Source organism: Chlamydotis macqueenii, chromosome 17 (genome assembly GCF_036417535.1).
Source record: "Chlamydotis macqueenii isolate bChlMac1 chromosome 17, bChlMac1.mat, whole genome shotgun sequence".
In the NCBI taxonomy this organism is placed as follows: domain Eukaryota; kingdom Metazoa; phylum Chordata; class Aves; order Otidiformes; family Otididae; genus Chlamydotis; species Chlamydotis macqueenii.
The window spans coordinates 15,794,216-15,817,330 of NC_141572.1; the positions used below are offsets into that span (position 1 = coordinate 15,794,216).

General features: G+C 65.4%; 1 protein-coding gene across 4 annotated transcripts; it reads right to left on the minus strand.

Annotated features, from left to right (window-relative positions):
* Positions 1-187: 187 nt before the first annotated feature.
* Positions 188-22,374, minus strand: SMTN (smoothelin). Of its 4 annotated transcripts, XM_086761174.1 has the most exons (22): positions 22,230-22,374; positions 17,235-17,395; positions 16,896-16,989; positions 16,732-16,810; positions 16,301-16,638; positions 14,669-14,771; positions 14,214-14,464; positions 14,013-14,076; positions 12,616-12,714; positions 11,726-12,067; positions 10,505-10,608; positions 8,182-8,298; positions 6,994-7,155; positions 6,824-6,899; positions 6,381-6,545; positions 5,732-5,794; positions 5,500-5,563; positions 4,993-5,163; positions 4,793-4,916; positions 4,569-4,720; positions 3,051-3,222; positions 969-1,107 (listed from the first exon to the last, which is right to left on the minus strand). In XM_086761174.1, the coding sequence occupies exons 1-21, from the start codon at positions 22,278-22,280 to the stop codon at positions 3,078-3,080; spliced, it is 2,925 nt and encodes a 974-aa protein (XP_086617300.1). In that variant the 5' UTR covers positions 22,281-22,374; the 3' UTR covers positions 969-1,107; positions 3,051-3,077. The 4 variants fall into 4 exon arrangements, with proteins under 4 accessions (XP_086617299.1, XP_086617301.1, XP_086617300.1 ...); XM_086761173.1 differs by lacking the exon at positions 3,051-3,222 and having other exon boundaries at positions 188-1,107; XM_086761176.1 differs by lacking the exon at positions 8,182-8,298.
* Between the last annotated feature and the right edge of the window lie 741 nt (positions 22,375-23,115).

Here is a 23,115-nt window from a genome sequence, read left to right on the forward strand (position 1 = left end):
TCGTCCCTGAGCAGGAGGAGCAGCACGTGCCCTGCATCTCCCCCCAGGGCGGGTGAGCAGCAGGCCTGCAGGCAGAGGGGTCCAGAAGGGTGCAGGGCTGCCAGCACTCCTCCCGGGCGCTGCGGCGTGTGCGGCGCTGGTGGCACGAAGCAGCAGTGGGGCTGGGGAGAAAGACACGAGGTGGAGGTGTCACCCCATAGAATAAACCTTTATTGTCTGGCTGGTGTTGGTACACGTGTCAATGCGGGTGTAGAGACAGTGACAGAAGGGTGAGCGGCGCTGAGCACATAGTGCCCTGAGCTGGGCTGGAGAGGAGAGCGGGGGCTGCTGTCTCAACTCACTCCTTGGGCCCCTCGCTCCCCTGGGACCCCTCACCTCCCCGCCCACTCCCCAGCACACGGGTGCTGCGCCCCAGGGTGCACGTGTGCAGTGGGAAGCAGGGTGTCCGCGCGGGGCCAAGGAGCTGTCCCCAAGGTAGGCGGCACCAAGTGGGGCCTACAGTGGGCAAAGGGGCTTCCTCGCAGGGGGCCAAGGAGCACTGCTTGGCGGCTGCACCACTTGTGGAACGCACCGCACCACTCTGCTCGGCCACCGACCCACGCCAGCCAGCCCTGGGCCTGAGGGCAGAACTATGCCCGGGCCTACCCAGGGACACTGGAGTGCTGCCCACGGGACAACCAACTCCTGGAGACTTAACACGCTGGAGCACGGGAGGTAAGCCAAGCTGGGGAGCATCCCTGGCAGCACCTGCTGTACCCTGCCTGTGGGGGTCATCCTGCAGTTGGCCGGAGCAGAGGGAGATCCAGAGGCAGAGGCAGAGGGTTGCCCCAGTGGCAGAGCCCCTTGGCCCCAGCGCTGGTCTCGTGGCCGCTCTGGGCCCTCCTGGGGCAGGCAGCTCCCCTCCCCGTCGGCAGCCCTGAGGGTAGGGGGCAGGGGGATGGTAGGCAGGGCAGGCTCTAGCACTCTTTCTGCCGCATGCGCAACTCGTGGCGACGCAGGTGGTTGTAGAGGGACTGGACATAGGTGAAGACACACTTGGAGTCCGGCTTCTTCCCCATGATCATCATGTCTTCCACCTCCACCAGGGGCACGCAGTCCACCAGCGTCCTGTGGAGACGCAGCCCTCAGCACAGCTGCCCCCCCCGGGGGCTGGGACGGGGGACTCACGCTGCGCCGGGCCTGCTGGTGCTGGGCACTGCTGCCCTTGGCGCCTGCCGCCCCATGTACTGACAGTCCTGCCCCTCCTGGCCTACAACAGAGGGGCTGCCCACCAGCACCCCTTGCCACAATGGTGCTCTCTGCGGCAGCCCTTGGTGCTGGTGGTCACCTCCTCCTCCTCCAGCTGATGCTGGTGCATTGCAGGGAGAGACCTGCTGCCCCCTGTCTGCGCAGTGCCCCCACCCCAAACCCCACTGCCTGGCCCAGGGAATGGCAGGGAGGGCACACACTGCCCATTGCTCCCGCCACAAGCCCTGGCCCGCTCTCCTGCCAGCTCGGTTCCCACCCTCATCCTGGGCCGGAACCCAGGGGCCTGCCCAGCCCAGGCTCAGCACAGCATCATCAGTGGGGTGGGCACTGCCTGGCTCCAACCAGCTCAGCGCTGGCCTGCGTCTGCAGGGGGGAGGCACTCACCGTGACAGCCAGGCAGAGCTCAGAGGGGAACCAGGCCCTCCCCCTCCCCGTCCTCGCACCTTTCTGCTGGGGGCTGGTGAGGGGGCACAGAAGCAGCCTTGCAACTGCTGCCACCCCCCCGGTCCTGCCCAGGTTCCCGCACCCCTGTCCAGGCCGTGTGGCAGGAGCCAGCACCCTCCCTGGGGGCTGCTCGGCACAAACTGGCAGCCCTCGCTGATACGATGGGTGGCCTGGCTGCTCTGGCCCCAGGGTCACCCCTCAGTGACAGGGTACGCAAGGAGGGTCCAAGCCCCAAGCTGCCACCACAATGCTCCAAGCCCTCTCCCCCACCTCCCCAGGCTGCAGTAATCCCACCGCAGGCCTCAGCGTCCCAGCACAGCCCACCCCAGTGCTCGGGGCTGGCACTGGCCCAGGGAAGGACCCCCGGCTGGTGCCACACCCTGGGGAGCAGCAGGGCCCAAGACAGCCACCCAGCCCAGAGCTCTGCCACAGGGCCTCTACCACACTGGAGTCGACGCCGCCGTGGATGCAACAGGCCCTGAGCCTGGCCAGCACTACCCCCACCTTGTGACTGGGCTGCCCTGGGGAGGGGGGAGGCCACGCTCAGGGCCTTGGGAAAGGCCCTGCCCAAGCTCTGGAGGCCCACAGCCACTGCCAGCCATGGCTCAGGGGGTGACGGCAAAGCAACAGCCGTGCAAGGAGAGCAGCTCTGCCCTTATAAAGCCATTGTTTAGGCCTCGGTGTGCTGGTGCAGCAGGGAGCCCAGGGGAACAGCGGCTCCCGCGCCAGCTGGGATGCCCCTGAAGACAGGCACAAACACTGCGGGCTGAGGCAGGACCCAAGCCTTGACTCAGACTTTCCAGGCTCCCCACTCTTGCCCATATATGAGCAGGCAGCACCTTATCACCCACGCCTGGCCCTACAGCGGCAGATGCGGTTCCCCCCTGGCTGGGGCTGGCAGGCCCCACACACCTCAGGGAAAGCACAAGCAGTGATGCTGAGGCATCCTGGGGGGGCGGGGAGGGTCACCCACACCCAGGCAGCACCGCTCAGGGTCATGCTGCTGCAGAGCACCCAGAGCGGCATCCCCCTGGGTTGGGCTCAGCCAGTGGGGAGGGAAAAGCTGCAACAGCTCCATTCCTGCTAGCGCCGTCCTCATGGCTGGAAAGCCAACAGCCCCCCACAAGGTGACACAGTTCACCCCCTCCCCAAATCCCCATGGGTGCTATTCTGGAAGGCCAGAGGCCAGCTGGCCACCTCCACCTCTCTCCTGGCCACAGCTTGGCCCCAGCAGCTGATTCACCCCTCACCCACAGCAACCCCCAGCCTCTTCCCCAGCCGCGGCGGCCACTCCCCGGCCCCTCAGCCAAGTGGCGGCCGTAGGGCATGGGCAGGTATTTGGAGGGGAAGGTTCTCACCATCGCTCCCAGGGGGGTGAAAATGGGCTACGACTTTTTGGTTTTTACCAGCCCCTTCTGGACCAGACAGCGATAGAATTCCTGAATGTATGTGTACACACACTTCCAATCCGGCTCGCGCATCCGGACCATGTCCTCCACGTCCAGCAACTGTGGACAGTCCGCGTGCTTCCTGGGGGCAGGGAGAGAGAGGGGCAAGCCAGTGACCGCAGCCCAGTCGGGGAGGGGAGGGAAGAGAGAAAACAAGAGACACAGATCAATGCAGTTCCCATCCCCCCGCCCCCGGGCAGATGCTGCTCTGCTCTCGCATGCTCTGGGGTGCGCGATGCAGGGGCAGGAGGGCTCCAGGCACTGCCCGCACCAAGGCCATTCAGTGAGATTTGGGGTGGGGAGAGGCACAAGCCATGGAGGAGGAGGGCCGGTGAGCAGCGTGAAGAGGCGTGAGGTCCAGAGGGAAGGACAGATGGAAGCAGAGGAGGAGGAGGAGGAGGAGTGAGGTGTTCTGGCGCGCCAGGTGCTCGGGAAGTGGGTTCCAGAGCGGAGCGGCGCTCTATATAGCCCCTGTATAGACCCGCCGGGAGGACGGTGGGGGCAAGCCCAGCCCTCCTGCCCAGCTCCGCTTGGAACTGCACGGCACAGCCCTGGTGCAGGAAGCTCGGGAGAAGACGCTCACAAGAGCTGGAGGAGGAGGAAGGACGAGAGGCCACCTGGCTTCCAGGCTGGAGAGATCGATGGCTCTCTCAAGTCCACGCACCGGTTCCCCAATTAAGGCAAAAAGTTCATTACCAGGAGCACCAAGAGCCAGGCACATGGCCCCCTTCTCACTTCACGAAAGAGCACCTTGGCACCCAGGGAGCTCACGGGAGCTCCCAGCTCGTGCCACCGCCCCGGGCCCCGGGCACCGGCCGGGATGGGACCAGCACCGGCCCAGACCTGCCTCTGGGCAGAACGCTGGAGGGGAGGAGGAGTGGGTGGGAGAGAGACAGAAGGAAGGAGAGAGGGGCTGGCTGCCAGCCCTCCAGCTGGATGCGCTCCCATCTCTCAGCACCCAAGAAAACCAGAAGCAAAAGGGGAAGGGAAGAGACTGGAGAAGCTGCGATGGTGTTTGAGCCCCTACGACCATGAAAGGAGGCGTCTGGCGCGGACAAACCCCGCTGCCCAGGAGCTGCAGTCCCAGACCCCGGGATGGGATGTACTGCCCGCGGCTAGGAGGGCTTGGGGTCTGCTGCCCTGCCTTTGGGTGCTCTGCCCCACACCCAGGAAAGCCCAGAGCCCCACATCCACCCTCACCATGCCAGACCAGGCTGCACTGGTCTCTTGTGGCTCTGTCCACACAGCCACTGCTTTCTCCCCGCCCCAGTGTCCCAACCTTGTTGCACAACACTGGGGCAGCAATGCTGATGGGCACCCCCCTCCAGCGCCATTGCCCCGGCCCAGGTCTGCCCTTGCGCTAGGCAGAGAGCAGGAGAGCCACTCTGAGCCACCCCAAGACCACATGATGGCACGACAGCTACGTACTCTGCGGAGGAGAAGGCCACCTCGAAGTTATGGCGGCGGTTCTGGGGCGTCAGCTGGCTGTAGTCAAACGCCTCGGGGAAGAAGTTGTGAACCAAGGCGCAAAAGGCCATGCCGTCACTCCAGCTGGACGAGAAGTTCTGTATGTCCACGTGCTGTGAGGGCATGAGAGTTACTGACGGGGAGAGTGACCAGCCCAGGGGACAGGGAGAGGAGGTGGCACCCACCTCGTAGCCCCGGGTCTTGGCTCTGCACCAGTCCAGCAACATCTGCTTGATGCTGTTGGCATTGGGCACGCCAAAGCTGGAGGAGCGCTGCACGGCGGTGCGCGCTGCCGTGGGGTTTGGCGAGCTGTGGCAGAAGACACAGGGTGTTATCCACGCAGCGCTCGCCACCTCAGTCCGCCTACCCCCCGGCCCAGCCTCACCTCCCACTCTCCTTCTGCAGTTTCTCCATCATGGCCTTGCGAGCCTGAGATGCCGATGTTTTGGGCAGGCTCTGAGCTTTCATCAACTCCTTCTTCTTCTCGGCCTGGCGCCGCTCCAGCGCGGCCAGGCTGCTCTGCCTGGAGGCACTCTCATCTTCACGGTCGAAGATGCTGGGAGAGAGACAGGCGAGGCTAAGGGGGCCACAGGCAGCCCAGTGAAGGGCACATGGTGGCCTCAGCCCATTGCCAGCCTTGGAGCTTTGGAGACCTTCATGTCCCTGGGACAGAAAGGGGATGGCTTGAGGTCCTCCTGGCTGGCAGACATGTCTCCATGCCCATGGAGGGACCCATGGGGACCAAGGGAGACAGCAAGAGTGCCCCAAGGACTAGGAGGCTTTAGGGACACTGCTGCAGGGGGAGACTGCAAGCTGGGCAGAGAGGGTTTGTGCAAGCAGACGGCTGGCAGGGACTGCCTGGGGCTGGCCCTGGGGAGGCACCACGGCTCACCTGCCTGTCTTCTTGGAAGAGGAGCTGTAGGATGATTTGGTTTGAACGAATGTGCTATTGCCATCTGCAGAGAGAGGGAGAGGGAGTGGACCTTGGGCAGGAGCAGATGGAAATGGCACCAGGCAGGTGGGGGGCTCCGCCCACGCCACAGGCAGGGACAGCTCAGCAGCAGAAATGCCCCTGTGATTGTGCCCAGAGGATGCCATAGGGAAAGGGCAGGAAAAGCTCTTACTGTCTGATCTCTTCACATAACTCGACTCCGTGGTTGTGGTACGGGAAGTCTTGGTGCCATCGCCTGCACAAGAAAAGGCAATAGGGGATCAGCTGGGGCCAGGGGCAGCAGCACTCACACTCATCGCTGCCAAGCACCCTTGCATCCACGTAGCGCAACAGGGAGAAGTCCTAGGTGTGGCCAGGGCAGGCAGAGGGGGGACAGATGGCACATGCCCCCCAGGCAGAGCAAAGAGGGCAGTGCAAAGGAGCAGGGAGCTGGAGCACCCCTCAGCCCACTGTAGCGACTCAGCTTGAGCCACCCAAGGACTGGGAGAGCAGAGGTTTGGGGGACAGAAGACAGGACAAGCTGCAGACAAGGCCTCTGTTACCCTGACAGGGTGGAGGATCACGTGGGAAGTCACCAGAGCAGATCCCTTAAAGATCCCTGGAAAGGCTCGGGGCAAGCCAGAGGAGATACAGCAAAACTCAGCCCTGAACCACAGTCCAGCTCCCAGCATGGTCAAGCCAGACCCAGGACAAGTGGCAAGAGTGGCAGAGAGAAACTGCAGCGACAGAGCACCAGGAAAGACTCTGCACAGCCTCCCGAAGGGCTGGCACACCCGCTGTGCTGGGCGAGTGAGCCCTGTGAGCCCCAGCCCAGCTCATACTAGACTGGATGAGACGCTCGGTCTTGGTGACAGTGCTGCGTGACGAGCCATCAGCCGACTGGGTGCTCTGCGTGGTGGTGGTCTCTGTGGAGTGGCCAGCCCTCCCTGCTGTAGCCTGGCTCCTCATCTCCTGCAGCCGCTGGTCTCGCTCCTTCTCCCGTTGATCTGCAAACACAGGTGGGAGATGGCGTCAGCAGGGAGAGGCAGGGGCAGCAAGTACAGTCCCTGCCATACCGGGGGTCCTGCCAGCTGCTGCCAGTCCAGAACCGGCTCATAGGAAAGACAATGTCCTCAGCCTGGCATAGCCAGAGGTGCAGCAGAACACCCAGTGCACCCTCCTCCTCCACCACAGCTGGCTGGCCCTGCTCCAGCACCCTGCCAGCTCCACCTGCAACACCACCGTCAGAGACCCGACCACTGTGGAGCTCACCATCCCCAAGTACCTCGCTTGCGCTGGCGTAGCTCCCGCATGGCGTTTCGGATCAGTCGCCGCTCCTCAAAGTCCGTCGTCTGATCCAGCTGCAGAAGGAGGCAGAGGTCAGCATCACCCCTCTGCACCAGCTCAGGGTCCCCTCGCCTTCCCCCAGGAGCCTGGTGGCAGTGGCAGAGGTACCATCTTATCCAGAACATCCTCATCCTCAATCTTGTTCAGCTCCTCCACGTTCAGCTTGCTCCTTCTCTCCAACTCCCTTGCTTGGGCCTTCTCCATGCCATTGGGCAACACTGGCTCCAGCCTTGGCGCCTGGGGCTGCTCCACCACCACCTCCGGCTCCATCTGCAAGGACAGTGCTGTGCAACTGAGCCTCCGCCAGCTTGGCCACCCCCACCTCCTCATGCTGCTCAGTGTCCAAGTCCCCCATCACCTTGACACTCGCCCAGTGCCACAGGCAGGGGGACCCTGGAGAAGATGCGCCACATGCGGCATAAGAGCTCACAGCAGGTGGGACGCTGTGGGCACCCCCTGCCCCGGGAGGGTCCGGCAGCCTCTGACGTGCTCCCAGTCTGGCTGCCAAAACACCCCCACATACTCCCCAGCCTCATCGCTGCAGGCTGCCAGGCCCCTCCAGCAGGCAGGGGCTGCCCGGGTGCTCCCGGCTGGGCAGTGCCTGGTGCCCAGCAGCGGGCAAGGTGCTGGCAAGGCCAGTGCACGACATTAGCAGCACAAGGGATTTCCAGGGAATTAAAGGACTTAGCAGAGAGAAGAGCTTGTGTAGGAGATCAAGAACCTCTCCCGCATTCCCAGTCAGGATCTAGGCCAGCTCAGCCCCCGCCAGAGCAAAGTCAGGACGCCAAGTCCCTTTCAGCACGACCCCCCAGTAATGCGCAGCAGGCAGTGGGCCAGGCCCGGAATAGGGCAGAGAGATGCGGAGAGGAGGTGTCAGCATGGGGCCAGAGCAGCCCTGCTCCACACCTGGCCCCCTCCTGCATCCCGCTGCCCCAGCCCAGCACCTGGCCCGCGGCAAAGCCACCAGTGGGAGGTGACGCTGGCCACGTGTGCCTGTGCCACCACCTGTGCCTCACCACTGCTGCGCGCAGGCGGGGGCAGGACAGCTGCCTGCAGCTGGCATGCCGGCAATGCGGCGCAGGCAGGCACCGTTCGCCCCATGCAGTGGCAAGCCCAAGTGGTGGCAGATCCCAGTGACACCGCATCACCCGTGCACTGCAGCCACGGTCCCACCTCATGCCAGGGGTTTCACCTTGGCTCCAGACACCCACAGGGTCGCCAGGAGCCTTATGAGACGGTGCCACCCCCCCGTCCCCCTGTCGGGCACTGCCGTGGGGCAGGGCTGCCCACACTCACACCACTGTTGCTCCGGGAGAGGTGCAGGGTCGATTTCTGGCGCGTACTGGAGAAAGCGGGCGGATGCGCCACGGGGCCGCCGGGCTCCTCAGTACCCTCAAAGTGGGCGCAAGGGTCCTGTGCTTCCAGAAAGAGGCTGCTGAGGTCCTCCCCAGGGGGCTCCTGCGGCCCCAGCCGCAGTGCCAGCAGGTCGAGATGGCGGCCCAGGCGCGTCAGCTCTGCTCGCAGTTCCAGGTGCTCTTCCTCCAGTGCCCACAGCGCCCGTGCCAGCGGCTGCACCTGCTGCAGCGCCTGCTCCAGCCGCCCCTCCACTGCCCCCCAGAAAGCTCCCAGCTCCCGCCGCAGCTCCGCCAGTTCAGCCGCCCCGGCCTGTGCCAGGCCCTCCAGGCTGACCCCCGGCATGGCGGCAGTGGCGGTGCCGGCAGACATTGCGACGAGCCCCGCTCAGCTGTCCTCTGCCCTTTATAGGGGTGCCGGGGGTACCCCCCCCGCTGGAGGCTGGCCCAGCACAGCTCTGCACCCGTCAGGCTATTCTTGTCTTGGCGGCCAGGGGTCCCGCACAGGGGTGGTGAGGCAGGCGCCGACACTTGGCAGCATTTCCAGGCCTGGGACCAGGTGGCTCAGCAAGGGGGAGCCCTGCCGAACGGCCTCCCCGCCCTGGGCAGCTGCCAGCTTGGGGGGGGTGCTGTGGGGCACAGCAGGTGGGGCAGAGCCCCCATGCAAGATCAACCACAGACCATGGCCGTGCTGGGCACGCTCCAAGGCCGGGGACCACCCATACGCCCTTTCGCCCGAGTGCCCTCCTGCTCCTGGCCAGCATCGCCCACACCACAGAGACATCTCCAGCCCCAGGCTGGCACCAGTGCCAGGGCCTCAGCCACCAGCCGTGATTTTTGGGGGTCCCTGTCCCCCCATGCTGCCTGATGAACGCCCCAGCGGGAGCAAGTCCCTGCACAATGGGCACAGGTGGCACCGCACCAGCGAGAGGACAAGCTGCAGCGGCCACCGTCCTCAGATCCCCACACCCTGCCGGTCCCTCCGACTGAGCCCCTACCTAGCAGGGCCGCCAGCACCACTGCCTCCTTCTCCTCCTCCTCACCCGCTGGGAACACACTTGGAGATCACGTCTCCCGCCGGGCAGCTGATGGGACCCGAGCCCCCCCACCCCGCCAGGCAGTGCTGCTAATACCTTAATGAGAGCTGACGGGCGGCTCGGGCCAAGCCCGCCCAAGCGCATTAGCATGGGGAAGGCACCGCTCTGCAAGCGGTGAGCTGCCCGTGGGCAGTGGGACCCACCAGCCGGTGCAGGCAGCACTTGAGGGCAGCCTTGCCAAGCTGTGAGTGCTCCCGCCTCACACCAGCAAGGGCTGAGCCGAGGACGGAGCCAGCCAGCAGTGCCACAGCCACCAGCGGTGCCATGGCCACCGTTGGTGCCGTGCCCACAGAGGTAGCCAGGCGCACATGGGGCCACAGGCGAGGCAGTTGACATCCTGGCTCCTGCCAAGGCCGCGTGCGCGAGCGCCTCGCATTACCCTAGATGGCCAGGAGCAGATAAAAGCACTCAAAGTGCTGCACACGCGGGGCTGCCTCCTGTGCGCGCCCAGCCCTGACGCCCCCAGCACCTGGGGGGCCACATACTGCTCACTCCCCAAAATAGAGCAGAGGGAAGTTTGGGTTTTTTTTTTGTTGTTGTTTTTGTTGTTCTTGTTGTGGGAGGGTTTTTTTGTTGTTGTTGTTGTTTTGGTTTGGTTTTTTTTCCTCCCCTCCAGTCGCACCCAAGAATCCCTCCCAGGCCAGGCAGGCTGGGGCTGCCACTCCACTGTTGGCTTGGGATTGCAAAGCAGGAGGCAGCAGGAGCCCAGCCCGTGGCTCCAGGGTGGGTCAGAGACCCTCAGGGAGCCCCCCTGGGGCAGGTTCCCCAGCGCCACAGCCAAGTTCCATTCCCAGGAGGGAAAACAGAGGGGTTGGTGGCAATGGGTTTTTCCCTGGGATGCTGCCACCCCAGAAAGGCATTTAAACCAAAGGGAGAACCACAAAAGGCTCCCAGCCCAGCTCGCATCTGTGCACATGGTGGCACAGTCCAGGGTGCAGGGGGCTCACGTGGCTGGAGCTGTGAGTCCACACACAGACCCTGGGGTCTTTTTGCAAAAGAAACAAACAAACCAACCAACCAAAAAAACAAAACCAGCCAGAGCTTCCAGACCATGCTGCCAGCACCAACCCACCCACCCCGATCACTGCTCCCCATCCCAAGCCCAGGACCCTCCAGGCCATCCTGAAGTGAGGATTGGCCCTATGGCACCCAGCCTCTCTGGACACTCACCTTGGTGACATTGCTGCTGACACTGCTGATACTGCAGACGCTGCTACCACTGCTGGGGATGGTGGTGATGCGGATGGGGGTGCTCCGCAGTCCCAGGGTCACCTCTGCAAATGGACCGAGATGGATGCAGGGTTTGCCCCAGCTCAGCCCCAGGCCCAGGCAGCGGCTCCGGCCGGGCTACCTGGCTGCCGGACGCATCCTGCCTTGGCAGTGGGCATTAAGGTCTGGGGACAGTCAAGAGACAGGGGAGTCAGCTCCCCTCGCCACCCTGGTTTGCCTTCCTCCCCAAGGAAGGGCACTTTCGGCAGTGCTCCAGGTGGAGTGAGGGATGGCCCCAGGAGCATCCCAAGCCACGTCTGTGGGCAGGCAGGGCTGGATCTGATACTGTGCAGCAGCAGGGATGGGATGGAGCAGGACGTGCTCGACCAGCAAGTCAGTGGGGCCAAGCATGAATTTGAGGCAAAGGATGCGGCAGTGGGGAAGGACCTTGGGCACGAATGCGGCAGGATGGTGGGGACGGGGACAGGCTGCAGGGCCAGGTGGCCTTCCAGTATGGAGGTGCCCTGAGCAGGCTGAGCTTCCCTGCCAAAGGCTGAGGGCTGCCAGGCTCACTCCCGTTCACGACCTCTGCTCTTCTGGCTGTGCCCACCCTCAGCCTCTTGGCTGCCAGAACCCAAATGCCACTGCTACTGCTGACACATCCCATCAGTGCCCGCCTGGCCCATCGCTACCCACCCATCTGCCCACTGGTGTCCACCAGCTCAGTGGCGCCCACTCCATCCTGTCAGGAGCACTGACCCGCTGTGCTTACAGCCCTGCCAGCTCCTGCTTTCTGGTGCCCATCTCCCTGCGGTGGGTGCCCACCTTTCCCAGTCCCACCTCCCTGAATGATGCCCACTCACACTCATCATCCATACGGCACCCAGCTGCCGCACTGCCCATCTTAGAATCACAGAATGGTCTGGGTTGGAAGGGACCTTTCAAGCCCACCCTGTCCCTGCCAGAAGTGGGGACATCTCCAACCAGATCAGGTTGCTCAGAGCCCCGTCCAGCCTGGCCTGGAATGTATGGGGCATCCACCTCCTCTCTGGGCAACCTGTGCTGGTGTTTCCAGTCTTCCCAACAGCTGCCCTCCGCCCACCTTCCCCGCTCTGCCGCCCGCCTGCACTGCCCACCCTCCTCATCCCATCCCCCGGACAAGTGCCCCTGCCCGGTGCCCACCTGCCCGCTGGCTGCCGGAGGCGGCCGCGACGCGGGGCGTGAGGGGCTGCACGCGCCCATCCTTGATCTCGATGGTGAAGTAGGTCTTCATGCCGTCGAGGCCGGCGCGGGCGGGGAGCGGGACCGTGCGCTGCTCTGCTGCGCCGCCGCCGCCGCCCCGCGCGTTTTGAGCGGGTCCCGGCGGGGCCGTGCGGGGCCCCCGCTGCCATTGGCCGGGCCCGGCCCGCCCCCCCGCACCGCCCGCCCCCGCCGCGCTGGGGCCCGGCCCCGGACTCGCGGGGGCGAAGCGCTGAGCGCGCTCCCGCACCGAGGAGGCTCCCAGCGGCGCTGGGGGGCCGGGCTCTGCGGAGGACAGTGGCAGCGGGGGTCACTGGGGCTGCAAGCGACCCACGGGAGTCCCCGCCACGAGCGCCGCGCCCCACTTCCCGGCCCCACGCATGCACACAGTCCCCCGGGGTGCCCTCTGGCACACGATGCCCCACCACCCCAGGGTGCCCACACCACGCGTGATGCCACCTCCCCTCTGGTGTCCTGGCACGCGTGCTGCACCCCATGGTGCCCACACAACGCATGCTGTCGCCCCACCACACATGCAACCCTTCCGGATGCCCTGCCACGCACGCTGCCCCTCCCAACCCCGCAGTGCCCACAGCCCTTCAAAGCGCCTGCCCCCCTCCCCCCCCCCGCTTCCGCTGCGCCCCGGCTGCTCGTGCACACGGGTGGGGAGGGACAGATGCTGCGCAGGGGGCAAGAAAGCAGGTGGGCAGCCAGCCCCGCTCAGCCAGCAGCACCCTGCCACCGCAGCGCTTCGCGCCTGCCCAGGCTCTGCTGGGGACCCTCCTGCCACAGGGAAGCAGAGAGAGAGGAGGCAGCCACCACTGCAGCCTTACCCATGCGGCCAGTCGGGCAAGGAGAGGAGGGCGCTCGCTCCCACCGGTGAGTGTTCAGGCGAGCCGGGGTCCCCGCTACATCCTGGGTGGGCACTGCCACTTGGGAAGGGACAGGCCAGATATGCAAGGAACAGGACAAGAGGAGCAGAGGGTGAGCAAGGCACAGGGTGCTGCTGCCATCCCCACCCCCTCACCCAGCACCCTGGGGTCTCTCTCCCTGTCACCTCACACCCCCCAGAGTATAGTGCCAAAATCCACCAGCACTGCAGGCTGCCCTGCACCCTGGGGCAGCTGTCTGTGCCTTGCGGTGCCAAACTGCACCACAGAGGAGGGCAAGGCAGAGATTGGGATACCCACGCCCCAGCGGGGCAGTGAGTGGTACCCAGGGTCTGCGCCAAGAGATGGGGATCACCCCTGAACCTGGCACAGCAGGGCTGGCCCAGCATTGCTACTGGGGAGGATGGTGAGGGGGCCCAGTGGTGCAGCCTCCACCCGGGGCGCAGGCAGGCACCAAACAGGCAGCGCCCTGGCCCGGGGCAGGAGTTGCAAATGCCCAGGTGCAGGGGCTCAGCCTTTCCCCACCACCCAGGTTTGAGCCCCAAGGTGAGGTGAGGAGGGTTGGGCCCTGCAGGATGCCTTCCACCCTGGGGCTGTGCCACGCTGCTGCCCACCACCCCCCAGCCTCCCCCCAGGGTTTCTGCCTTCCCAAGACCCAGCAGCCCACCTGGGGCTTGTTGTGGGGAGGGGACCTCCACCTGCAAGGGTGGCTCTGAGTGCGAACCCTGACCCTGGGGACAGAAAGCTGCTTTCTGGTTTTGCGCCCACACCAGTTTCCTCCCAGCTCAGCGCTGGGACGGTTTTCCCAGCAGTAGTAAGAGGGCAGCTGCTGGTCACCGCGATCACTCAAGTCTGTGGGAAGGACCCAGAGGGCGCTGGGCCTCGGCTGGGCCAGTGAGGAGGGCTCTGGGGGTGGGTCAGGGCCAGCTGGCGCACAGCTCCCGGCCTTATTGGGACAAAGAATGCAAAAGGCCGGGGTTTGCTGCTGGCACTAATTCCCTTTCATGGCCCTGCTACAGCTCGGCCTGGAGCTGGGGTCTCGTAAACAGCCTGCCTGGCACCCCGCTGCCCTGGCACCCAGCTGGGGCAGGCACTGCCACCGCACAGCCAGGTGGCAAATGGCCACCAGCTGGGGATGGCCCTTGGCCTGGCCACATCCTGCCCTCACATTCCTGCCGCAGCCCGCATGGGCTTAAGTCACATCCCCAGGGCTAATGCTCTTCCCACCGCAATATGTGTGCCACAGGGCAGGGGGGCAGCGGGGATCCCCAGGGGCAGCACTGCCCAGCTGGGGTGGGGGCCATGGCCCCAGCGCTCCCTCTCCATGGGGCTGCACTTACTCGCTGGTGGCTCCTCGCGCTTCCTGGCTGGCCCTGGCACCTGGCTGCGCACCCTGACACCAAGCTGTAGGGAGGGAAAGGGGCAAAGCAATCAGTTGGGGGGGGGCGTACATGCACCCCTCCACCATCAAGCTTCCTTCACCCACAGGACCACCAGCCCCTGGCGAAGAGAGCAGTGGTGGCCCCAGTCCAGTTCTGTACCTGGCTGCCCCGGCTGCCAGCGCTGGGCTGGCCTGGAAAGGGCTGCTCCACCGGGCGGCATTGCCCCTCACCGGGCTCCTGGGCCGCAGCAGGGCTGCCTGGGCTCCCTTCCTTCCAGGCCCCCTTGGGCTGGGCAGCATCCAGGGAATACAACTGGTCTTGCTCTGGCTCCTCGTCACCATCTTCAGGCTCTGGATTGGGCTCAGAGGCCGGCTGCAGCTCCAGGAGCACAAGGGTCCCTGAGACCATGGCTGCAGGAGAGGGAATAGGCTTCGCATGGGTGAAGCCTGCTCCCGCGGCCCCACCAGGCACCCGGCTTCCCCGTCCACACCTTTGGGAGATGCTGTGCTGCCCTCTCCATCCTCTCGCCCCTGCCCGCAGCTGGTCCTGGCACTGCTCCAGTCCCAGACACGCACCCCAACGGGACTTTGCCACCAGCATTCGCAGGGACTTACCCTGGGCACTGGGTTTCTGGGGGTCTCCCGCCTGCCGGCTACACAGCTCCTGCCTCGCAGCTGGGATGTGCTCCTGCTCCACCACGTCATCTCGCTCATGGGCCTGGGGAGAGCAGAGGGTGAGAGTGGGACCAGCCCCCTCTGGTCTCTGGCCAGGTCACCCTGTCCCATTCCTGCCACTTGGCCAGGGATATGCCACAGGCTGTGGCCTCTTCCCATGCCACCCTCGTCCCTGCCTGCACACTGTTGGGGATGAACAAGCACAGGGGTCACTGTAGGAGGCTGGCGGGGGGACAAGCACCCCCACGCCCTGCTGCCTCCCCCAGGCAGAGAGGGGGATGCCATTGTCTACTGAAGACAGGGCCCCAAACCCTGCATACCCCTGGGGCTGCTGGCACTCCTCTGTCTGGGGCCCACAAACACCAGGGCACGGAGCAAGGAGCTGGCCCTTGGGTCCCTCTACGGCCTCTGACACAGTACGCCAGCCTGGCCCAGCATGGATGCCAGGAGGTGGGAGGAGAGGGAAGCCCCTGCCCAGTGCCCCACCCTCTTCTGCCCCACAGCCCAGGTACGTCAGGGCTCCGTGAGGGTGGGAGCACCCAGTTTTGCATCGTCTTGTCCCTGCCCACAGCACCAGCAGCTCTGCTCGGCAAACGATGGGATGCTCTGCGCGCAGGACCACATGTGGGTGACAGGTGCATCCCTGACACACGCCTGAGCAGGGCCAGAGTGTCCTACTGTCACCAGCCAGGGCACAAGGGTGCCAGTCATGGCTGTGCTGGTGCCTCTAGGAGCACCACGGGCTGCGGGTGCTGACGTGACTCCAGGTTGGGGGGAGGTGGAGAGGGGCCCATAACCTGAGGAGCCAGGAGCCAAACCCAGGTGCCATGGCAGCCACCATTTAAGAGAAGTGGCCTTGGTTTGGAGTAATCAGCTGGACAGAGTGGGCCAGCCCTGTCGGCTGCTCAGGAGATGCCCCAGCATGACCAGGACCAGGAGCAGCGTGTCAGCACAGCCAGGTGGGGACGGCAGACAGTACTGAAAAGTGGCAGAGGGCCAAGTCCCCCCTGCAGCCTCTTGCCATGGCCCCGGGGCAGGCAGAGGAGGAAGCTGGGCTGAAGAGAGGCAGATGCAGGGCCCCACGCCTGCCCGCTTGGCTGTGGTTATAACCACCGCTGCTCCCTTCCCCACCCTCTCCCCCAAAGGGCAACCCCGCACAGTGTCTCTGTCAGGATCTCCTACCGCCATGAGCCATAGTGCCCCGCGGGGTCACTGCCGCTGCACAGCAAACCCAGGCACCAGCCTTGTTCCAGAGTGTGCCCTGGCCCCTAAAGGGCCAGCAGGAACAAGCAGCATGGGGAGGGGGACAGAGGGATCCAGGTTTCTGTCATCCTCAGGGAGAAACCCAGAGGCACCCAGGCCTGAGCACCCAGCCCCAACTCGCCATTGCTGGGGTCACACCAGCACAGCCCAGCCACATCCCCCGGGTCCCCAGAGACCCCAGCTCCATCTGCCCCAGTGCTTTGGGTGAGCGAGCCCGACATGCCCCAGGCAGGCTGGCGCAGGAGCCCAAGGGAAGGGCGAGGAGGCCTTCAGTGGTCCTGTCCCCGGAGCAGCACCCTGCGCACTCACCGCTGAGCCTTTGGGCTCCTGGGCAGGGGGCTGCTCTGCAGCCCCACCGCAGCCGCTCTCTTCCAGCTCAGCCAACACCAGCTGCTCTGCATTGTCCCGCTGGCAGCTCTCCCCACTCCCAGCTGTGGCCAGGGGCTCGGTGCTGTCCTCGCCAGAGCTCTCCCCGCTCCCTTCCAGGGCTGGAAGCTCAGTATTGCCCCTCCGTCTGCTCTTCTCGCTCCCAGCCAGGGCTGGCATTTCAGCATCATCCCTCCGGCTGCTTTTCACATCCACAGGCACACCAACGGGCTCGCTGCTGTCCCTCCGGCTGCTCTGTGTATTCCCAGCCAGGGCTGCGGCTGGATGGGAGCAAAGGTGTTGTTTAGGAAGGAGCTGCAGACACCCTGGGCTCTCCAGGGTAGCCATCCTGGGACGCGAGGACGGTGCCTCACCTTCAATCTCCTCAGCCCGCAGCTTGCGGATGGCAGCTCGGATCAGCTTGCGCTCCTCGTACTCACCTGCTGCCCGCAGCTGCAAGAGGGAAAGACCCAGGAGAGAAGCAAGATCGTCACCATCAGCCCCGGCACACCGTCAGTCCCAGTACACTGTCACTCACCAATTTTGTCAGCTCCTCCACATCAGTGATGGCTTCGAGCTGCCGGGACAAGGTGGACAGGGCTGTCTGCTGCTCCTCCTCCAGGCGCCAGGACCTGCACAGGAGCGAGAGTGGCAGGCAGACAGTTGCTGTGGGTGCTTGGGAGAAAGTCCCCTTGCGGGCAACTGACAAATTCAGGCAATGGGCACCCCCACGTGCCAAGCCGCTTGGCACTGAACTGCTCCTGCTCTCACACCCATTCAGATCTGTCCAAGCCACAGCGGGGCCAGGCATAGAAGGAACTGTCCCCTGGGGCAGAGGCAGGGGGTGAGTGAGACCCTGGCCCCATGTCAGACTCACTGCGGCCAGTTCTCCTTGTTGTCCTGTCGGTGGCTGCCACGCTCTGGGCGGAAGCGCTTGGATGCCAGTGCTTCCTCGTCCCGCTCCAGCTCCTGCCGCTGCAGCTCCCTGATGGCCGACCGGATGCGGCGTCGCTCGGCCAGGTCCAGCGTTGCCTCCAGCTGGGTGTGACAGGGCAGGGCTCAGCACTGGCTCCGGTGCCGCCCTCCGCCAGGCTGCCCACGCGCCAGACAATGGGTCTGTCTGTATGGCGCGGCCCACGCGCACGACGCACACTGCCCGGCACTGCCTGGCCCCGTGGGGAGCAGGCACAATCCCCCCGGGGACAGGAGGCTGGGACCAGCCATGGCCAGGAGGGACTACCACAGCAGCACCAAGACCTCCAGGCACGTCAGGGGCGCATGGTATGACTGCCCATCGGTGGTCTGTGCAGCCCCCAAGGGCTGGTTCCCTGCAGCCTTGACCCCCATGCCACCAGCACAGAGATGAGCCCTCCTGTCCATGCCAGCCCCTCCAGCAGCAGTCTGTTCCCCTCCCACCCCCATGGCCCCCAGGAGCTGCTGGCTGGGCAGGTCCAAGCACCCCACCGAGGAGGGGTCCTCCTGCCCCCCCCTCTCCACCCCGCAGCCTTCCTCACCCTCAGCCAGTGCTAGGGGATGGTGGATAGCTCTCAGAGCCAAATCCATGAGCGGGATCTGTCCTAAATCAAAGTCCAACTCTCTGTATGTGGGAAGCATACCCACAGCTGCCCCCACAAACATCTCACAGGTGTTCCTCAGCCTCCCCAAGGCCATCCACCAGGACCTGCATGGACAGCCAAAACTGCTTCCCCTCTTCTAGGTCAGGTCCACAGCCCCAGCCCTGCCACCAGCCCAAGTGCTCCAAGGGGGTCATGCACAGCCCCTCCAATGCTGAAGTAGGGCAGAAGGCAGCTGGACCTGTGGGGAAAGTCCAGCCAGGGCAGACACAGCCCCACTGTCCACCCACTGTCCTGCTGTGGGACATCAGGACTGACCTGGTGCTGGGAACCCAGAAGACAATTTCCCAGGGAGCTCATTAAAAATATACCCCATGACCCACAGCAGCTGCTGTCAGCATCAAGCCCCAGCACGCTGGGAGCAGCTGCAGCTGTGCCACAGAACAAGAGCATCAGTCCCCTCTGTTCCATCAGTTCCATGGGCCCCCGCCAGGCCACTCATCCAGGCTCTTCAGGCTCCGCTGTAGTGGGAATCTAGGGTTGGTCCCTCAGCTGGACCCAGGCTGAGGAGCACTGAGGGCCCCAAGGCACTGCCCGCATGCAGAAACCCCCTGTGCAGAGCCCCCAGCAAGGCCATTGTCCTTCGCCCTCCCTGCTCATCGTCTGGGGACCAGGGAGGATATTCCCATCCCAGTGAAGCCAGCAGGCATAGAGGCGCCACATACCACCCCAGTGGCAAAAAAGTTGTGGTCCTCCAGCTCTTGCAAGCTTCAAGGCTCAGCCAGGAGCATTCTCCTTCCCCAGCTAGGAAGACTCCGGCAGGATGCTCGGCAGCTGGGACTGCCGACCCCCAGGGCAGCTCCCCCTGGCCTGCCCAGCACTGAAAACACATGCAAGCTTGGGGGCAGCCACTCAAAGCCAGGGATGCTCCCTTCTACCCTGGCAGCCCCTGCCACACTGGCCAGCAGTGCCATCCCTCCCAGCACGCTGCTGCCGCTTATCGCATCCCACAGCGGCACCAGGGTCTGCCTCCTGGCCAGAGCTGGGGTCTGCAGCCCCCCTGCGCTCTTTTCCAGAGCTGTAACCTCTGCTGGCGCAAGGGCGGGGAAGTGGCTGGGAAGAGCAGGAGCCGCTGCGCTGCCAGGGCAGGGGGATGTTGGGAAGGAAACCAGCCCCTCCGTCCACATGGGCCTCCCGTTTCCCGTCTGCGCTTGGCCGGCCTGCCCCGGGCAGCTGCCTGCACCCTGGGGACGCTGCCGCAGGCGGGGACACTGGCTGCCAGGACAAAGGCACCGAGACAGGGCCTTTCCTGCTGCTGCCCCAGAGGAGATGGCGGCCACTGTGGACAACTGGGAAGCCCAGCTCCGCTGCTGACAGCGATGGGCTGAGGGAGTGATGGAGCCTGGTCCAGCCCAAAACAAGGGGCTGGAGGTGGAGGCTCCATGGCAAGTACACACAGCTGTGCAAAGGCCTTGAGGACAGAAAAACATTCCTCCACTGTACACTGCGAGGCTGAGGCCTCAGCCCTTCCCTAAATAAGCTGCTGGTGGTGCGTGGCTTGGCCCCAGCAGCTGGGTCAGGGCAATGGGGGGGACAGCAGCTGCAGGAGCTGGGAGTGCTGGGAAGTTGGGGGATACAATGGGACACCAGCCCTGAGCAGGGGACACCCTTCCACCAGCAACAGGGTCTGCCTGGCCCAGGAGGCTCCAGCTGGGACCTGACCTGGTCCCAGAAGGCTTCTCCCCGCAGGAGAAATGGCAGCAGGGCAGGAAAAAGAGCCTTGTCCCAAGCCCACGTCAGCAGGGAGCTGGGATGAGGCAAATGAGTGGCTTTGGAGGCTCCGTGTCCAGCGGCGAGGAGGAACATGCCAGAAACCACAGCTGGAGCCAGGGAGTGGGAAGGGGCCAAGGGGCCCAACCCTGCCGGCACAGGCAGGCCCAGGGATCAGCACATGACAGGGCCCCACCAGCCCTGCCCAGCCCACAGTAAATTAATGGTTACAAGCAAACGCCTGCCTCGGCACACACACAAAGTGGCTTTGTGAAAAGGATGCTGGCAAGGCACCCGTGGGCTGCTTTCCCAATGATGCCCAAGCACAGCAGCGTTCAGAGCCCCAGCATGGCTTGCAGCTCCTTCGGGACGGCCGTAATTAGCCCTGCACCCATCCGGCTGCCCAGAACTCTTGGGAGGCTGGAGCCCAGCCAACACGGAAACTGCTCTGCAGACAGGAGCCAGGCCTATCAAGCACCTCTTGGAGCCCCAAGCTTCACTGTCACCTTTGAAAGCAGAGAAAACGAGGAAGGACAGCTGGGTGACAGGGATGTGGCAGGGATGCAACACTCCTCAGGGCCACTGAAGCCTTTCCTAAAGGCCACTGGGCGTAAGGAGGAGGAGACTTCATGGCCATGACTTTCCTAGCTCAAGCCTGCCCTGCCTCTGCCTGCAAGGGGATTTGCATCCTTCCTGTCTAATTAACCTCTGGAGAGGTTGGGAGCAGGAGCATTCCCCAGCCCAGGGACAGCAGACCATGGCCTGGAGCTCAGCACAGCCCCAAGCGCTCAGAAAACTCCCTGCTTCCAGATACCCAGCTAAGGGCCACCCTACAGCAGCACCCACCCCATTCCCCACAGCTCCCTCCCTGGGCTTCTCCAAGCCCTTGGTCACTCTCACGCTGCCCCACAGGCTCATCCCAACCAGCATCGCCAGGACTGGGATACCAGAGGTAGCTGGGGAGGGAACTGCGTGGATGCCTATGGGACAGAGATGGAGAGCAGAGGCTCCCCAGCAGTTCCCAGCCCAGCCAGCACAGCAACAGTCCTGGCGAGGGGGCTGCAGGGCCCTGCTCACATCCACCAGCCTCCTTCTTCCAGGACCCCCAGGGACATCACACACTGCTGCCAAGGTCTTCACTTGCTGGGAGGGAGAAGGAGGAGAAGCAGCCCAGAGCGGAGGACTGGGGAGAGCAGAGGAGCAGGGGGGAAGCGGTGGGAGAGGCAGTTTTCCCTTATATGGACTAATCCTCTTCCAGCTGAGCAGAGCCAAAACCTAACCAGAAAGAAAAATAATTCCTTCCCCGCCTCAACTTCAGCTCCAAGTAGGCTTTCCCCAACCCATGCTGCACAGGCACAGGGAGATCCACGCTGCGAGCAGGGCGCCCTGGGGTTGCAAAGCCCCAGAGGGTCAAAGACAAAGCCCCGGGGAGAAGCAGCACTTGCCGGTAAGATCCACCTTCACTGGCTGGAGACGCAGCCGCACCACAGACCTGACACCCACCCCGTCGCTGCTACTGGGGCTCCGTCTCAGCCCAGAGACTTTAGCTGGGACGCGGCAGAGGCAGAGCCAGAGCACCGGCAGGACGGGAGAAAACCAGACCACCAGCCCCACAGCTGCAGGGCTCCCCGACGTCCGCCCGCGGAGAGCTGTGGGCTCCTCAGCCCACGACCAACGGGCAGGTCTGCATGCTGGCGCCCAGGTGCCGAGGACGGCACCTCGGGAGGCTCTGGCAGGGCAGCGTAGCCCCCGTGCCGACCCCCTGCCCACGGCACAGCGAAGCTCCGGTGCCGTGGCACCCCGACTCTTCCCCGTTCCCACAGACGTGTCTTCCCGGCTGACTCAGCTTCCTCCTGCACCCGTTCCGCCAGCGCCGGCCCGGGCCACCCCGCGCTCGGCCCCTGCAAACCTCCAGCCCCGAGGCCGGAGGGGAGGTGGCAAGTCGGGCAGCCCAGGCAGGTGCCCGAAGCCGGGCAGCGCTTTGTAGGGCTTCCCGGCACAACAGCCCTGGCCGAGCAGGCCACAGCCCGGCACCCAGGGTCCCGGCTTTGGGTCCCCTCCCATGAGCCCACCCGACCCAGCAGCCGCAGGGCCAGGGCTCGGCTCCGGCCGCTGCTCCCGGGGGAACAAACGGAGCAGGCCAAGCGGCACAGACACGGCCCCAGCAGCTGCTGCCCAGGAGGGGACGCCCCGCCACGCGGGCACAGAGCCCCGGGGAGCGGCCCCTGGGACCAGGCCAGCCCCACAGCGGAGACTCGGGCCTGACGGCAGCCGGTACCGGCAGAGCGGTGAGCGGGTAACGGCGCCGCCGGCGGGAAAGGCCTCAGGCGGGCGCGAGGAAAGGGCCAAGCGCGACCGGACACTCCGGAGTCACCGGGGCAGGGCGGGGGCTTCTGCACGAGCCCGCCCAACCCCCTCTCATCCCCGCAGCCGCTCGCTGCCAGCGGCCCCGCTCCCCCTTCGGGCCGAGGGGCAGCGGCAGCCCTACCACCCGCGGCGTCCCGGCCCTGCCCGCCGCGAGGACTCACCAGTTTCCGCAGCGCTCCCTCGTCCATGCCGAGCAGTCTCTCCTGGGACATCCCGCCCGCCGCTCACTGTTGCCAGCCGGGGGCTCGGTGGCGGCCGAGACAACAAAGAACGAGCGGCACAACCCCGCGCTCAATCTCAATCCCGCTCCGCGGCCGCCCGCTCGCCGATCCCCGCCGCTCCGCCCTGCCCGGCCGGCCCCGCCCACCCACGCTCCGGCCGCCGCCATTGGCTTCTTCGCGCCGGGCGGGACGGCCCGGCCCCGTCCCGCTCCGCCTGGCCGCGCCCCGGCGCGGGGGCGGTACCGTTCCCATGGCCGCCGCCGGAGATGGGGACTCCCGGTGCCCGGCTCCGGCCCGTGGAGCCGAGCCGAGCCGCTCCGCTCCGCGCCGCGCCTGCCCCTGTCCCTGTCCCTGTCCCTGCCCGGGTCGGGGGCTGCGCCCGCCCCTAGGAGAGACCGCTGCGGCTGCAGCTCGCAGGGCGCGGTTGCCCAGCACCTCCCGCTCCGCGGAGCCCCCCTCCCCACCGCCCCGTGGGGGGCACCCGGCCTCGCTTGAGCCCCTTCCCGACCCTTCACCAGCGTCCCGCCAGAGCCCCCCTGGGCTGGGCGGCCCCCAGGGCTCGCTCGTGTCCTCAACCCTTGCCGGCCCCGTGCCATCCCGCCGGGCTCTGGCTTGGCCCGCATCTCTCTCCATCCAACCCCCGCTGCCCCGGGACAGGGTGTAAACACACCCGCGCCACCCAGAGCGGGCCCCCCTCTCCCAGGCGGGGCTGGGAGTGATGAGGGACACAGCGGTTTAAGGAGTTAGAGGTTCCTCCAGGCTCCCGTCCCAGACAGCAGTGCCAGGATAGACAAGCACGGGTGTCGGGAGGGAGTGGGGGACCCCC

What these genes read in the sequence shown, in the direction of transcription:
- SMTN (XM_086761173.1), bottom strand. Translation starts at nt 22,280, where the DNA reads ATGTCCCAGGAGAGACTGCTCGGCATGGACGAGGGAGCGCTGCGGAAA. An exon ending in GCGCGAGGAGCCACCAGCGA is followed by an intron (nt 12,715 to 14,012) that starts GTAAGTGCAGCC and finishes TCCCTTCCCAAG; the next exon opens with TGGCAGTGCCCACCCAGGAT. An exon ending in CTCCGGCAGCCAGCGGGCAG is followed by an intron (nt 10,609 to 11,725) that starts GTGGGCACCGGG and finishes GTCCATTTGCAG; the next exon opens with AGGTGACCCTGGGACTGCGG.